This window comes from Salvelinus fontinalis, chromosome 4, assembly GCF_029448725.1.
Source record: "Salvelinus fontinalis isolate EN_2023a chromosome 4, ASM2944872v1, whole genome shotgun sequence".
In the NCBI taxonomy this organism is placed as follows: domain Eukaryota; kingdom Metazoa; phylum Chordata; class Actinopteri; order Salmoniformes; family Salmonidae; genus Salvelinus; species Salvelinus fontinalis.
Genome location: NC_074668.1, coordinates 11,055,201 through 11,072,166, shown reverse-complemented (window position 1 = coordinate 11,072,166; position 16,966 = coordinate 11,055,201). Strand labels below are relative to the sequence as shown.

Genomic DNA, 16,966 nt, shown 5'->3' with positions numbered 1-16,966 from the left:
GGAATATATGGGAATTTATGGGAATTTATGCAAATTAATATTAATACCATTTAAATGTAGAGGTTTTTTGCATTGGATATATTTACCATATTGTATGGAGACAGAAACATAAACCTTTTACCTTATCAAAAGTAGACATATTTGCAAATGATTAAATCCTTCCAATAGAAAATAAAAAAGCGATTTAGTTACGAATTGAACTTTAATTAAATGAGTTAACTCTTCACATGGGGTGATTTTACTGAACAACAAAAGAATGGGAATATTGAATTATCCCCAATGATCCCTCTCATCTCCCAAAAACATTTTCAACATACATCTGTAAGATGATAGTCTAGAAACTAAAGCTTTGGTTGTCTTTCTCTCAGGCTTCCATGTCTTCTCCCTGGACCTCCTCAATGTCCACCTCTTGAACATCAGACTCTGAGGCCTCATCTTCACTGTCACTTGCCAACCTTGTTGAGGATGGCTCGTTGTCAGGCTCAAAAAGCCTCAAATTTGCCCAGATGGCCACCAATTTTTCAACCCTTGTATTGGTCAGCCTGTTGCTTTGGTGTTTGTGTTAAAAAAAAAAGTCTCTACCAATACACATTGCCTGTGAGCATCAGAGGTGAACCAGTTGCATACACAGCTCGAGCAAGACATTCATCAGCATTTCTCTGATTACATTCCTCAATTGAGTTAAAAAAACGTCTGATTTCAGAAGTACCATGAGCTGTTGCTATCGATAAGGTGTCTATTTCATCATTTTCATCCTCGAATTGAAGTAGAGGGACTTTTGTCAGAGGTTGCTTGTTGTGAGCGCTGAGGGAACTTTATGCACTTGGCCAGATGATTCTACATTTTGTTGCATTCTTCAGATATGATTTGGCACAGTATTTGCAAATGTACACATCTTTTCCTTCTACATTAGCTGCAGTGAAATGTCTACATACATCAGATCGTGCCCATGGCATTTTCCTGTAAAAGTATAAAAAAAAAATGTTTTTAAAAACAAATACAATTCCATGTACAGATAAAAAGTTAAGCAGTTAGATTAAACAACTCCATTGTAAGATATATATTTTTTAAATGAAACATGCATGGAAACAGGTGAATTAACACTCCTCAGTTAGCAGGCTCAAGCAAGCTAAAACCCACATGGTAGCAAAAACTAACTAGCAGAAATTGTTAACAAGTTAGAAATGATTTAAACACACTTTGCTGTTGGCTACTATTTACTAGTTAACAAAAATCATGTATGTCATATCAAATATATTCACCTCACCCAGTATTGTAATCAAAACTTACCAGAGAGCATGAAGTCCTTGGCTCAGACAGTGTAGGAGTTTGGGCTCAATAGCATCTCATTAGTGTGCAAGATCTTGAGAATCAGCTGCACATGTGATGGAAGAATGCACTATGCATGCAGAGGGTTGCAATTCCATTGAATGGTGGGATAGTCTAACCAAAATATGCCACAAGACCTACAATTGCCTTATGTGTATCCCAAGCTAACTTTTGCTAATGAATTTAAGCAAAAATCCCCAAATTCCCGGAATTAACTTCTCATGTAAAATTTCAATAAAGTTTCCGACCCTTTGCAAGCCTAGACTCCAGCCACCCTAGTCATAGACTGTTCTCTCTGCTGCCGCACAGCAAGCGCTTCTGGAGAGCCAAGTCCAGGTCCAAGAAGCTCCTTAACAGCTTCTTCCCCCAACCCATAAGATTGCTGAACAGTTTATCAAATGGCTACCCGGACTATTTGCATTGACTCCCTTTGTTTTTACATTGCTGCTACTTTGTTGATGATCTATGCACAGTCACTTTACCCCTACCTAAATGTACATGATACCTCAACTACCTCGACTTACCTGTACCCCCGCACAACATTGAATCGGTACCGGTGCCCCCTGTATATAGCCCACACATTGAATCGGTACCGGCACCCCTTGTATATAGCCTCCACATTGACTCGGTACCGGTACCCCCTGTATAGAGTCTCCACAATGACTTGGTACCGGTACCTCATGTATATAGCCTCCACATTGACTCGGTACCGGTACCCCCATGTATAGAGTCTCGTTACTGTTATTTCATTGTGTTATTTTTTTTCTTGCTTTAGTTTATTTGATTTTGTGTTACTTTTTTTGGCAAATATTTTCTTACTTTTTTTTTAAGGGCTTGTAAGTAAGCATTTCACGGTAAGTTCTACACCTGTTGTATTTGGCGCTCGTGACAAATACAATTTTATTTTATTTTAAATGGTAGGAGGGACATACCAGTTTCAAGTGGTGTCAGATTTCACATCCTACGTTACACAGGCGGAAGAAAACCATGGATATCGCTCAATGCCATTTCATTCCACAGATCGATACATAAGCAAAAATGTTGTCCGGAACTGGTACCAGAACCACACAAGTACCAGAACCACGCACGCTCCCCTCTGCTCCTCTCCCCTCAGCTCCGCTCCGCTCCCCTCTGCTCCTCTCCCCTCAGCTCCGCTCCCCTCTGCTCCTCTCCCCTCAGCTCCGCTACGCTCCTCTCTGCTCCTCTCCCATCAGCTCCGCTCCGCTCCCCTCTGCTCCTCTCCCCTCAGCTCTGCTCCTCTCCCCTCAGTTCTGCTCCTCTCCCCTCAGCTCCGCTCCTCTCCCTTCAGCTCCGCTCCGCTCCCATCTGCTCCGCTCCTGTTCTTCTCTTCTCCCTGCTCCTCTCCTCTCCTATGCCTGCTGTTCACTCTACTCCAGTTGGACTGAGGAGAGAAATAGCAGATTTGCCACATGCCCGTCTGGTTTAATATTTCAGTTTGTGGATGCAGAGACGGCGCCCTGAAACAATTTACTGCAACATTAATGAAAGCAGAGAAACATGCATATTGATGAGGGTATTCTTTTGGAATCTGCACATTCCGGATAGCCTTGAGGCACATAGTAAGAATATTCTGTTGACAAATATGGCAGATGAATATTCAGTGATAACATCAGATCTGATAAGCATAAATTGGCTGTGTTCTTTCTTCATGTGGTCCTCTGAGCGAGACAGCCCACATACACACACACACACACACACACACACACACACACACACACACACACACACACACACACACACACACACACACACACACACACACACACACACACACACACACACACACACACACACACACACGTGTTTCTGTTGTGTTGAGAGAACGCTGTGTGTGCGAGTGTGTGTGTTGTGCCAGACTCAAAGCAAAGTTACCTGAGGTTCTGTCTCCAAACAGGACTTGTTGTGTGACATTTTGCTTCATCTGGCCTTAAATGGCCATGTACTGTAATAATCTCCACCCGGCACAGCCAGAAGATGACTGGCCACCCCTCAGAGCCTGGTTCCTCTCTAGGTTCCTGCCTTTCTAGGGAGTTTTTCCTAGCCTCCGTGCTTCTGCATTGCTTGTTGTTTGGGGTTTTAGGCTGGCTTTCTGTGTAGCACTTTGTGACATCTGTTGATGTAGAAAGGGCTTTATAAATATATTTGATTGATTGATTCATGTCCTTAGAGGCCGGGTAACTACGGGAGTGACCCAGTTTGAAGTTGTGTACTCTTGATGTTTTCTGCTTGTGTCCGGCTGCCCTCTACTCCATGTCCAAACATCAACTGTGTGGTCTCTGCTATGATTACAATGTATCAGCCTTTGCCCTGTTGCCCTCTCAATATCAGTCTCCAGAATGCCCTTGGAGATGGCCGTCAAAGCTGTGTCCACGTGTGGTGTGTATGTGTGTGTGCAGGTTTTTGTACCCGGAGACGGGACTTTGGAACTGCTGTTCGATGTGGGATGCGAGCCCTGTCCCTCAGCAGGCTGTCAGAGGATACAATGGGGGTAATTAATGAGGGCCTCAGTACAACCCTCCTCCCCCTTCAGGCCGGTAAATGGGACTGACACGAGACGGGCGGCGCTGGCCCTTGCTGTCAGGGCCCCCAAGGTGAGGGAGACATGAGACAGGCAGCTGTCTGTCCGTCCGTCGGGGCAGCAGTCTCCCACTAGCCTGGCCAGGAATGACATGTGACAGATTCCCTTCGTAGGCCCATGAAGGACATGGTCTCTCTCTTCTCTTTCTCTCTTCTCTTTCTCTCTTTCCTCTCTTTCTCTCTCATCTCTTTCTCTCTCTTCTCTGTTTCTCTCTCCTCTCTCTCTCTGCTCTTTCTCCTCTCCTCTCTTTCTCTCTGCTCTTTCTCCTCTCCTCTCTTTCTCTCTGCTCTCTTTCTCCCCTCTCCTCTTTCTCTCTGCTCTCTTTCTCCCCTCTCCTCTTTCTCTCTGCTCTTTCTCCTCTCTCCTCTTTCTCTCTGCTCTCTTTCTCCTCTCTCCTCTCTCTCATCTCTTTCTCCCATCTGCTCTTTTTCTCTCTCTCCTCTCTTTCTCTTTGCTCCCTTTCTCCCCTCTCCTCTTTCTCTCTGCTCTCTTTCTCCTCTCTCCTCTTTCTCTCTGCTCTCTTTCTCCTCTCTCCTCTCTCTCATCTCTTTCCCCCATCTGCTCTCTTTCTCTCTCTCCTCTCTTTCTCTGCTCCCTTTCTCTCCTCTCTTTCTCTCTTTCCTCTCTTTCTCCCCTTCTCTCTTTCTCTCTCCTATCTTTCTCCCCTGTCCTCTTTCTCTCTCCTGGCTTTCTCTCCTCACTTTCTCTCTCTCCTCTCTTTCTTTCTCTCTTTTTGAGCACATATGGTAGATCAGGGATCATGAACTAGATTTAGCTGCGGACGATATTTTTCTTGAGCGGATGGTCGAGGGCCGGAACTTAATTTACAAGTAATTTGTGGGACTTCTAATTTACCGCAAGAAGGTATAATGTTTGGTCCACGGGGCACCAGTTGGGGAACCCTGGGGTAGACCATCATCAGATACTTCATTACCAAAACATGGTACAAAGTCTTTCTGCCCTTGTAGGAGTGAGTACTAGCAGTAGTAGTAGAAAACTAGGTGTTTAGACATTTTATTATTACCTCGCATACATTACTGTCAGTGATGTTACGGTATTACAGCTACTGCTACTGCTGTACTCTGTTACGGCTACCCTGTGATGGTCATAACCACAGCAACAGGGATACAGCGTGTGTGTGTGTGTGCGCAGCAGTTCTACTGTGTCCATCTACAAAAGACAGAGAGAATCTGGTTAGGGTCTGGTCAGTCTGTGCTAAATCTCACAAGATAAAAATGGGACATTCAGAGAGAATGCAAGACATTATGTTGTACAATGTAGGTTGGTGATGTCTAACTTGGGCTTTTCTTTCTACAAAATATTAAATTATTCAGATTGAAAATACATCATTAAAACATAATTAGAGAAATAACTTTTGCAAACTAATTTTCCTGAAACCTCATTATGGAAACCCTCTGGTTTAAGGGCTATATCTGAATTAGCAATGCAGTTCTGGAGCTGTATTTTAACCCTGGTACTTTCTACCATGTACACAGGTACAAGAACAGCGTTGAGCCTGTCTGTACACAAAGAGTCCACCGGTGTGATGAGGTTCGGAGTGTTTCACTCTACAATACTCCACAACACATGTACTTCTAATGCCAACTCTTTCATGTTGTGGAGCTTGGTGCCTTTGTGGACTTGAACAACCCTTCCTGACAAAATTGCATTTTCCTCACTAATGGTTAAGGTTAGAGTTGGGGAAGGAGAAACTGATCCTAGATCTGTACCAAGTGTAAAACTTCACCCCAGAGCCCAATGTCAGTCTGGATGTTGTGATCACTGTGATGACTGAAGAGTTTGTCGTTGTGTTTCAGGTTCACATCTGCCAGAAGAACAGACACCTAGGGGTTTGCCTAGTAGGTCATTGCACTGATCAGGATGAAGCCCTAAGTCCCAGGCACTGCTATGTCATGATTGGGGAATGACGGTGTGAATCACAGTTGGCCTCAACATGTTTAAAGAGACATGAGCAGGAGAGCTACTGTTCTCATAGCTCTGGTCCAGGGCGTTAGTGCGTTCGTCTACAAACTTCTTCTAGTAGAGGATGGAGCGACTGTATAATGCCCTGGACCAGAGCTACTGCTCTCACAATCCATCCCTGTGGCCTTTTACAACATGGTCTTTTATCATCGTTTGTGTCTATTCAGCGTGTTTCTGTCTTCAGTCTATCTTCAGTCTAAATCATAATATATAGGCTTACTGTTGCATGGTCTAGTACTCTATTGTGTGCGTGTGCGTGTGCGTGTGTGTGTGTGTGTGTGTGTGTGTGTGTGTGTGTGTGTGTGTGTGTGTGTGTGTGTGTGTGTGTGTGTGTGTGTGTGTGTGTGTGTGTGTGTGTGTGTGTGTGTGTGTGAGAGAGAGACTGTGTGTGTGCGTGCGCAGTACAATGTGTTCTGTTGGAACTCTTGTCGACACACTGTGGTATGCATTGTACTTCCAGTCCAGTCTTTTTTGACACGTGATTGGCAAGCTAGCTAGCTGTACTCCATCTCTCCTCTCTGTGGCTGTTTTTGAGCAGGAATAGAGTGCAGTCAAGCATGGCAGCTGCTTTCAGGATGTGACACGCTGGTAGCTGCAACATTATCAGCCTCTATAGACATCTGAGATACTATCTGATGCAAACTCAATTTATCAGCTGCTTCTCTTCTCCTCGCCTCCTTTTCCCCCTCTTGATATATCTTTTCCTTATTGTTTATCCAGGTCTTGTGCTGTCAGGGAGAACAAGACGGGCCCAGTAAAGCATCTTATCTGCTGCAGAGCTGACAGTTGCGTGAGGGGGGCTGCAGTAGCAGTAGGCGCCGGGTAGCTTTGATGTGCATGGAGCTCTGCCTCCCATCAACTCTGCGCTCCATCAGCCCTCATCATTGTGTTACCAGCCTTGTGTACTCCAACTTCCAGACAATTCTCTCTCGCTGTCTCTCTCTCTCTCTCTACGTTTTTTCCTCTGTACCTCTTCACAGCCTCTTTGTTGTGATCTCCCATTTTGATTTCGGATTTCTGTGTACTGGGCAATTTGTACTGGGCTGTGAGCACGGCTTTGTACTGGGCTGTGAGCACGGCTTTGTACTGGGCTGTGTGCAAGGGGAATTTAGTGGGTGGTTGGCGCAGGGTGGTGATGTGCTGCCAGACTAGTTTGCCTAAAGCTCATTAAGTAGCCTGGCTTGGGGCCTGGTCTGAGGTCTGGGTCTGAGGGCTAGGGGCTGGGTCTGAGGGCTGGGTCTGAGGGCTAGGGGCTGGGTCTGAGGGCTAGGGGCTGGGTCTGAGGGCTAGGGGCTGGGTCTGAGGGCTAGGGGCTGGGTCTGAGGGCTAGGGGCTGGGTCTGAGGGCTGGGTCTGAGGTCTGGGTCTGAGGGCTAGGGGCTGGGTCTGAGGGCTGGGTCTTAGGGCTGGGTCTGAGGTCTGAGGGCTAGGGGCTGGGTCTGAGGTCTGAGGGCTAGGGGCTGGATCTGAGGGCTAGGGGCTGGGTCTGAGGGCTGGGTCTGAGGGCTGGGTCTGAGGGCTGGGTCTTAGGGCTGGGTCTGAGGTCTGAGGGCTAGGGGCTGGGTCTGAGGGCTGGGTCTGAGGGCTGGGTCTGAGGTCTGAGGTCTGAGGGCTGGGTCTGAGGTCTGAGGTCTGAGGGCTAGGGGCTGGGTCTGAGGGCTGAGGGCTGGGTCTGAGGTCTGAGGTCTGAGGGCTAGGGGCTGGGTCTGAGGGCTGGGTCTTAGGGCTGGGTCTGAGGTCTGAGGGCTGGGTCTGAGGTCTGAGGTCTGAGGGCTAGGGGCTGGGTCTGAGGGCTGGGTCTGAGGGCTAGGGGCTGGGTCTGAGGGCTGGGTCTGAGGTCTGGGTCTGAGGGCTAGGGGCTGAGGGCTAGGGGCTGAGGGCTGGGTCTGAGGGCTGGGTCTGAGGGCTGGGTCTGAGGGCTGGGTCTGAGGGCTGGGTCTGAGGTCTGAGGGCTAGGGGCTGGGTCTGAGGGCTGGGTCTTAGGGCTGGGTCTGAGGTCTGAGGGCTGGGTCTGAGGTCTGAGGGCTGAGGGCTAGGGGCTGGGTCTGAGGGCTGAGGGCTGGGTCTGAGGTCTGAGGTCTGAGGGCTAGGGGCTGGGTCTGAGGGCTGGGTCTTAGGGCTGGGTCTGAGGTCTGAGGGCTGGGTCTGAGGTCTGAGGTCTGAGGTCTGAGGGCTAGGGGCTGGGTCTGAGGGCTAGGGGCTGGGTCTGAGGGCTGGGTCTGAGGGCTGGGTCTGAGGTCTGAGGGCTAGGGGCTGAGGGCTGGGTCTGAGGGCTGGGTCTGAGGGCTAGGGGCTGGGTCTGAGGGCTGGGTCTGAGGGCTGGGTCTGAGGGCTGGGTCTGAGGGCTGGGTCTGAGGGCTGGGTCTGAGGGCTGGGTCTGAGGGCTGGGTCTGAGGGCTGGGTCTGAGGTCTGGGTCTGAGGTCTGGGTCTGAGGGCTGGGTCTGAGGGCTGGGTCTGAGGGCTGGGTCTGAGGGCTGGGTCTGAGGGCTGGGTCTGAGGGCTAGGGGCTGGGTCTGAGGGCTAGGGGCTGAGGGCTGAGGGCTGGATCTGAGGGCTGGGTCTTAGGGCTAGGGGCTGGGTCTGAGGGCTGGGTCTTAGGGCTAGGGGCTGGGTCTGAGGGCTGGGTCTAAGGGCTGGGGCTATATCGAATTAATTTTATTAATTCAAATGTGTTTTTGCGTGATATTCCAAGTGCCGGTATCGCAAGTTTCCAGGTTTATGTTCGCTTGTTCTCATGTTGTATTTATGGTCTCATCTCCTTCACTCCTTTGTGCTGTGTGCACCTTCCCATTTACACCAGAGATCTGTATATAATGTTGAGATGCACGTCTCCGCCCTAACATTGAGAGTCGTTGTCCCAAAGGCGGGAAAGCAGGCGACAAGCTTAGGTTCAAAATATGCCTATAGAAACGCATTGGCCTTATTTTGGACAGATTTTAGCGAGAGTTAAACCTATCGCTTTGCCGCTTCCTCTATGGTTTACACACCAAGCCCCTCCCCCTGCCTCTCATGCCAACAAAGTTGAAAGATCACATCTTCCTCTCTGACAAGTGGTTTCAACTCGCTTTTTGCATTTGAGGTTTTGTCCAACAGACAAAATTGGTCATAAGGACACAGAAACACATTGAGACATTATTTTACTGTACTAAAGGAGATGTTCACTTTTCTAACGATACCTTTTTTATGTCTCAACTACTCAAATTGCGTGCAGAAAAGACACTACTAAAAACAGAGTGAACATTGCTTCCGGAACACAAATGCCCAGTTTGTCCCGCGCAGCATTGGTGTACCACGTACCGCTAGTAGCATTGGTGTACCACGTACCGCTAGTAGCATTGGTGTACCACGTACCGCTAGCAGCATTGGTGTACCACGTACCGCTAGCAGCATTGGTGTACCACGTACCGCTAGCAGCATTTGTGTACCACGTACCGCTAGCAGCATTGGTGTACCACGTACCGCTAGCAGCATTGGTGTACCACGTACCGCTAGCAGCATTGGTGTACCACGTACTACTAGCAGCATTGGTGTACCACATACCGCTAGCAGCATTGGTGTACCACGTACCGCTAGCAGCATTGGTGTACCACGTACCGCTAGCAGCATTGGTGTACCACGTACCGCTAGCAGCATTGGTGTACCACGTACCGCTAGCAGCATTGGTGTACCACGTACCGCTAGCAGCATTGGTGTACCACGTACCGCTAGCAGCATTGGTGTACCACGTACCGCTAGCAGCATTGGTGTACCACGTACCGCTAGCAGCATTTCAGCCAAAGACCGTTATACCACCTGTCTAGTCTGTGTTTTATAAATGTGCAATATGAGCATAAAACACCATTTTATATAAGGAATTGGCAACTTGTTCTCATTCTGAGAAATAAGGTAGGCAACTTGATTTCAACATCTGAACAAAGTGGAAAGGCTAACATGCTGTTCAAACCGCTGAAGACAGACAGAACTGTTCAACCGTGTTCAGCTACTGTAGCAAATAGATCCAACTTGGCTACACTTGAAATATAAAGATTAGCTGGCTAATGGCTAATCTCTACTGACTCACTGTGTTCAGTGTGAATCAGACTGTACTGTCTCTACTGACTCACTGTGTTCAGTGTGAATCAGATTGTACTGACTCACTGTGTTCAGTGTGAATCAGACTGTACTGTCTCTACTGACTCACTGTGTTCAGTGTGAATCAGACTGTACTGTCTCTACTGACTCACTGTTCAGTGTGAATCAGACTGTACTGTCTCTACTGTCTTACTGTGTTCAGTGTGAATCAGATTGTACTGACTCACTGTGTTCAGTGTGAATCAGACTGTACTGTCTCTACTGACTCACTGTGTTCAGTGTGAATCAGACTGTACTCTCTCACTGTGTTCAGTGTGAATCAGACTGTACTGTCTCTACTGACTCACTGTGTTCAGTGTGAATCAGACTGTACTGACTCACTGTGTTCAGTGTGAATCAGACTGTACTGTCTCTACTGACTCACTGTGTTCCGTGTGAATCAGACTGTACTGACTCACTGTGTTCAGTGTGAATCAGACTGTACTGTCTCTACTGACTCACTGTGTTCAGTGTGAATCAGACTGTACTGTCTCTACTGACTCACTGTGTTCAGTGTGAATCAGACCTTACTGTCTCTACTGACTCACTGTGTTCAGTGTGAATCAGACTGTACTGTCTCACTGTGTTCAGTGTGAATCAGATTGTACTGACTCACTGTGTTCAGTGTGAATCAGACTGTACTGTCTCTACTGACTCACTGTGTTCAGTGTGAATCAGACTGTACTCTCTCACTGTGTTCAGTGTGAATCAGACTGTACTGTCTCTACTGACTCACTGTGTTCAGTGTGAATCAGACTGTACTGTCTCTACTGACTCACTGTGTTCAGTGTGAATCAGACTGTACTCTCTCACTGTGTTCAGTGAATCAGACTGTACTGTCTCTACTGACTCACTGTTCAGTGTGAATCAGACTGTACTGTCTCTACTGACTCACTGTTCAGTGTGAATCAGACTGTACTGTCTCTACTGACTCAATGTGTTCAGTGTGATTCAGACTGTACTGTCTCTACTGACTCACTGTGTTCAGTGTGAATCAGACTGTACTGTCTCTACTGACTCACTGTGTTCAGTGTGAATCAGATTGTACTGACTCACTGTGTTCAGTGTGATTCAGACTGTACTGTCTCTACTGACTCACTGTGTTCAGTGTGATTCAGACTGTACTGCCTCTACTGACTCACTGTTCAGTGTGATTCAGACTGTACTGTCTCTACTGACTCACTGTGTTCAGTGTGAAACTGGATAGAGAACAAAGCAGCAGCACCTAACAGACTGTTCAGTGAGCTTTATTGCCTGTGTTGTAGTGGATGTGTGCTACTGTAGCACTATGTGCTTCTCTGTGCCTTGCTGTGGCTTTGCTGTGCTTCTCTGTGCCTTGCTGTGGCTTTGCTGTGCTTCTCTGTGCTTTGCTGTGGCTTTGCTGTGCTTCTCTGTGTCTTGCTGTGGCTTTGCTGTGTCTTGCTGTGCTTCTCTGTGTCTTGCTGTGGCTTTGCTGTGGCTTGCTGTGCTTCTCTGTGCCTTGCTGTGGCTTGCTGTGCTTCTCTGTGTCTTGCTGTGGCTTTGCTGTGCCTTGCTGTGCTTCTCTGTGCCTTGCTGTGGCATGCTGTGGCATGCTCTGTGCCTTGCTGTGGCATGCTGTGCTTTTCTGTGCCTTGCTGTGGCTTGCTGTGCTTCTCTGTGCCTTGCTGTGGCATGCTGTGCTTTGCTGTGCCTTGCTGTGGCATGCTGTGCTTTGCTGTGCCTTGCTGTGGCTTGCTGTGGCTTCTCTGTGCCTTGCTGTGGCATGCTGTGCTTCTCTGTGCATTGCTGTGGCTTTGCTGTGCCTTGCTGTGCTTCTCTGTGCCTTGCTGTGCTTCTCTGTGCCTTGCTGTGCTTCTCTGTGCCTTGCTGTGGCTTGCTGTGCTTCTCTGTGTCTTGCTGGGGCTTTGCTGTGCCTTGCTGTGCTTCTCTGTGCCTTGCTGTGGCATGCTGTGCTTCTCTGTGTCTTGCTGTGGCTTTGCTGTGCCTTGCTGTGCTTCTCTGGCTTTGCTGTGCCTTGCTGTGCTTCTCCTCGAGGGGAAAAAGTGATGAAATAGTGTTGCGTCTCCACTTGTGCATATAATCAGCTGGAAGGCTTTTAACAAAACTCTGCCATTAGCAACTTGCTGTGTTTCTTCACAGCCCAATAAAGACTGGGACTGCAGAGGCTTTCCTTCTAAATCACTCTGTTTTACTATTGGGTCACACACTGTGCGTGTGTGTGTGTTTTGCCGACTAAGAGGCAGGCCGGTTGCCGCAGAGTGTATACTTGAGAGGACACCAGAGTTTGTAAATCAACCCCCCCCCCCCCCTTGTCTTTGGCTACGCCGCCACTCCTCCCATCTCTCTACCAGCCCTGTTCAAACAACACGGCTGGAGAACTCTCAGCACACGCACACACACACACACTGCTTTTTGCTCAACAGAATTTGTCCTTTCAATGTCAGTTCACACATCTCGGGATATCTGCAGGAATTATACAAGTGATTATTTTGTAAAGCAGATGCAGCTGGCAATTTGTAATTTCAGGATATAGAAACAGTCACTTTAATATTACTCAGTGTTCTTCTGGTTTTTATTACTGTGTCCATTTAATGTGTTGATGGAATGATAGTGTTATTTCTACTTAAGTATTGATGGAACTCTATTCCACATCAAGTAACTAATGCAAGCAGAAAAAAACGATAAACCTACAACTTATTGAACAACGCGGACTGTGAAATGGCAGACAGGAACACACACACACGTACATTGTATTAGTATTGTTGTATGGTGGTGTTATAGCTGTTGTATTGTAGATATGTAGTGGTGTAATAATGTTCTATGATGTATTGTGTTATTTAGATTTGTTGGTGTGATGTGTTTGGACCCCAGGAAGAGTAGCTAATGGGGATCCCTAATAAATACACATACTAAATGGGATCAGACATGACGCGTTAGCACTCTCTGTTCCTCCGTCCCAATAAGCCCGTTCTGTCTCCATCTGTTTTCCTCTGTGATGGAATAACACGGTGATATTACATTCAATTCCCGTTTACACCTCGAAAGTTATTGCATATGCTTTGCTCCTTGTAATTAGATTCCCCTGCTCAGAGTAGATTTGTATCAAACACGGTAAGGAAATTGCTTTACTTTTTGGGCTGTCGACTCGGTTAATTTCCTATGTAACCTCCCTTCTACTCAGATTGTGTTTAGTTAGTCAAACATTTTTCGTAGTATCTGAAGAGCAGCTCCGTCTTGTCGAGGTTCAGCTTGAGGTGATGGGCCGACATCCAAGCTGAGATATCTGCCAGGCTGGGTGTCAGAAGGGGGGAATGATGGTTAAAGGTATCCAAGGCAGCAGATCCATCTAGGAGAATGAAAACAGAGGAGATAGAGTCAGCTTTGGCAGTGCAGAGAGCATCCGTGACACAGAGAAGAGCAGTCTTGGTTGAGTGAGCCACCTTGAAGATTGGCTGGTTAGGGTCAAGAAGATTGTTCTGAGAGAGATAACGAGAGAGTTGGTCAGAGACCGCACACTCAAGTGTTTTTGAAAGAAAAGAAAGAAGGGATACAGGTCTTTAGTGTTTGACATTCGAGGGTTAAGTGTTGGTTTCTTGAGGAGGGGAGCGACTCGGGCCCCTTTTGAAGTCAGAGGGGACGCAGCCAGTGGTTAGCAGGATTTCATCTGGAGAGAGAGAGGGGAGAAAGGGGTCCTGTAAGTCACTTTGGATAAAAGTGTTTGCGAAACATGGCCATGTTGCATAAGAGAGGCAGTGTTGTGTGACCAGGAACAGGTGGCTGTCTCTCCTTGGTGCTATGTTGCTTTGTGTACCACCTCCCCACTGTGTGCTGTAGAGACTAAGGCTGCTTCCTGTTCTGGTTAAAGTCGCCAGTTGGACTAAGGCTGCTTCCTGTTCTGGTTAAAGTCGCCAGTTGGACTGAGGCTGCTTCCTGTTCTGGTTAAAGTCGCCAATTGGACTGAGGCTGCTTCCTGTTCTGGTTAAAGTCGCCAGTTGGACTGAGGCTGCTTCCTGTTCTGGTTAAAGTCGCCAGTTGGACTGAGGCTGCTTCCTGTTCTGGTTAAAGTCGCCAGTTGGACTGAGGCTGCTTCCTGTTCTGGTTAAAGTCGCCAGTTGGACTGAGGCTGCTTCCTGTTCTGGTTAAAGTCGCCAGTTGGACTGAGGCTGCTTCCTGTTCTGGTTAAAGTCGCCAGTTGGACTGAGGCTGCTTCCTGTTCTGGTTAAAGTCGCCAGTTGGACTGAGGCTGCTTCCTGTTCTGGTTAAAGTTGCCAGTTGGACTGAGGCTGCTTCCTGTTCTGGTTAAAGTCGCCAGTTGGACTGAGGCTGCTTCCTGTTCTGGTTAAAGTCGCCAGTTGGACTGAGGCTGCTTCCTGTTCTGGTTAAAGTCGCCAGTTGGACTGAGGCTGCTTCCTGTTCTGGTTAAAGTCGCCAGTTGGACTGAGGCTGCTTCCTGTTCTGGTTAAAGTCGCCAGTTGGACTGAGGCTGCTTCCTGTTCTGGTTCTTACAGAGCAAGGTTCCAGTTGGTTGGGAAATAATTAGACAAAGCTCCGGGAACTTACGATGCCTCGTCAAAATGTCACTGCAGTTAACCAGCTACATTGGTGTCATATTTTTACAGTTTTTTGTCTTTCTCTCCCTCTTTCTCTCTCTCCTTTTTTATCTGCTGCTCTTTCTCTCGGTTCGCAGACCATCCATCCCAGCCGCGCAACAAGCCAAAACAGTACCAGCACAAGAGACAGAAGGCCGGCTCGGTCTCTCATCGCGGACCAATACAGCCGTATGGCGGCAGACCACTCCACTTCCAGCGATGAGAGCCACTGCCCAGCCCCAGCCCTGTCGTCTAGTGGGGAGGCAGGGACCGGGGGAGGCAGGGACCATGCAGGACCCCCTAGGAGACCAGAAGGGGCTCTGACCTCATCAGAGGTAGGGGCTCTCAGGAGAATCGACTACCCAGCCAGCCAGATCCCCCGGGCGGTGGGGGTGGGGGCTGGGGTGTGGGGCAGCAGCTCCAGCCTCCAGAGCCGAGGCAGTCCCTGCCGCAGCAGCCTCTCAGACAGCGAGAGAGCCCCTGTACCTATCCCTTGCCAACCTTCTTTCTCCACCTCATCTTCCTCTTCCTCCTTCACGGGCCGCCTGGGCCAGCCTCCCAGAGGGCCCCTTTCCCTGCACATGTACAGCCGCAAGAACGTCTTCCTGCAGCACTCACTTCAAACTGCCGAACTGCAGGCCCTGGCCCAACACGACGGCTGAAGCACTGGCGTCCTGCGCACACACACGCACACACACACGTACACAACCACTCAGACTTACACACACCTTTCACTTTCCCCATATCCCCTAAAACATATAATTGAATGGACACATCACCGTCTGAATCATGGAAGTGAAAGTCATCTCTGGAATTCACCTAACAATCAGTGTCCTCAACCCTCAAAACTTCCAATCAACTTGACTTTAGCTCAAATCCTACCCATTTCTTACATTTCATTCATCTCAACCCTTGCTGTCAGTCCTTCCCATCCCTGAGCAGAGTATGCTGTAACAGACACTATCCTGTACCCACCATCTAGATCACAGTATTGGGACATTACCTGCTTTTCTTCTGAAATGCATATTCTGTGTTACACGATCATCCAAGCATACCTCTAGACTCACAGAACCTCGGAAGGTACATGTCTGTGTAGTTCTGTGCATTTGACCACTTTGACATATTAAAAGGTTGATAGATGTGCTCACTTGAACACACACACACACACAAACACACACACACACACACACACACACACACACACACACACACACACACACACACACACACACACACACACACACACACACACACACACACACACACACACACACACACACACACACACCAGCCAGCCAGCCAGCCAGCCAGCCAGCCAGTCTGCCAGTCATTCAGTCAGTCTACCAGTCATTCAGTCAGTCTGCCAGTCATTTAGCCAGCCAGCCAGTCAGTCTGCCAGCCAGCCAGCCAGCTAGTCAGTCTGCAGGTCAGTCTGCCAGTCAGTCTGCCTGTCAGTCAGTCAGTCTGGCACTCAGCCAGCCAGTCTGCCCGCCAGCCAGTCAGCCAAACACCTTAGATCAGCACTAAATGAGCTTTGGCTGACAGCTGCTTATGCCCACACACACACTGCTATTACACCCTAACATGGAGACACTCCACTCCCCTCTCAGCTCTAACACTACAGGGAATTAACTAATGTGAACGTTACAGTTTTGTCAGCATAGCTGAACATGGCCAATCCATGCTGCTCATTGCACTGACAATGTGACTGACATTCTTCTCATATTTGCCAAATCCTGTCAAAGATCCTAACTCTGATTTCTGACACACAGACAGTCAGTCCCATTTAAGGGAGTTTCATTCATTAACCTTTTAATTGTTGCATGCTTTTTAAGATGATATACACATTTAAGTGCGGGGGGGGGGGGGGGGTTGTACAGTGAAAGTGGGTGTCTTTAATAAGAACAGATGTCTGTCTACACCTGACACTTTTTTATATGTGGATATCGTAAACTGGGACGATTCACCAGGGAAGGTACTCATAAAGCATCTGAGTGCTGATCTAAGATCAGTTTAGTCTTTTAGATAAATAATGAATTAGACGATGCATACAGGAGCTACCTGATCCTAGATCAGCACTCCTGCTTTGAGAGGCTGTATAATGTCTTGTGTGAGAATATAACCCTATCCTTGTACTGTCACTTATTTAAGGCAATAGGTCTCGTTCAAGGCATAGCGTTTCATATTTGGAGAACACCACTGTGATAACAATGTTGATGGTACATGAGAATGCACATCTTTGAACTGTAAGATGGGTTTATAAAAGAAACGGTCATGAGCTGTAATGATAATTAGACACATGATGATTTTTGTAACAATGTACATGAAACTGCCATGGAACTGGACTGGTGTACAGTATAGTGGCTGCTGGGAG

General features: G+C 48.0%; 1 protein-coding gene across 3 annotated transcripts in view; it reads left to right on the top strand.

Moving 5' to 3' along the window:
- Positions 1-16,456, top strand: part of LOC129853068 (serine-rich coiled-coil domain-containing protein 1-like) — a 105,795-nt gene extending 89,339 nt beyond the window's left edge. For 2 of the 3 annotated variants that reach the window (XM_055918731.1, XM_055918730.1), the window contains exon 10: positions 14,691-16,456. In XM_055918731.1, coding sequence (XP_055774706.1) covers positions 14,691-15,254 — 564 coding nt within the window. In that variant the 3' untranslated portion in view covers positions 15,255-16,456. The remainder of the gene's footprint in view (positions 1-14,690) is intronic. The other variant, XM_055918732.1, reaches the window with a different exon arrangement.
- The last annotated feature ends 510 nt before the right edge of the window (positions 16,457-16,966 follow it).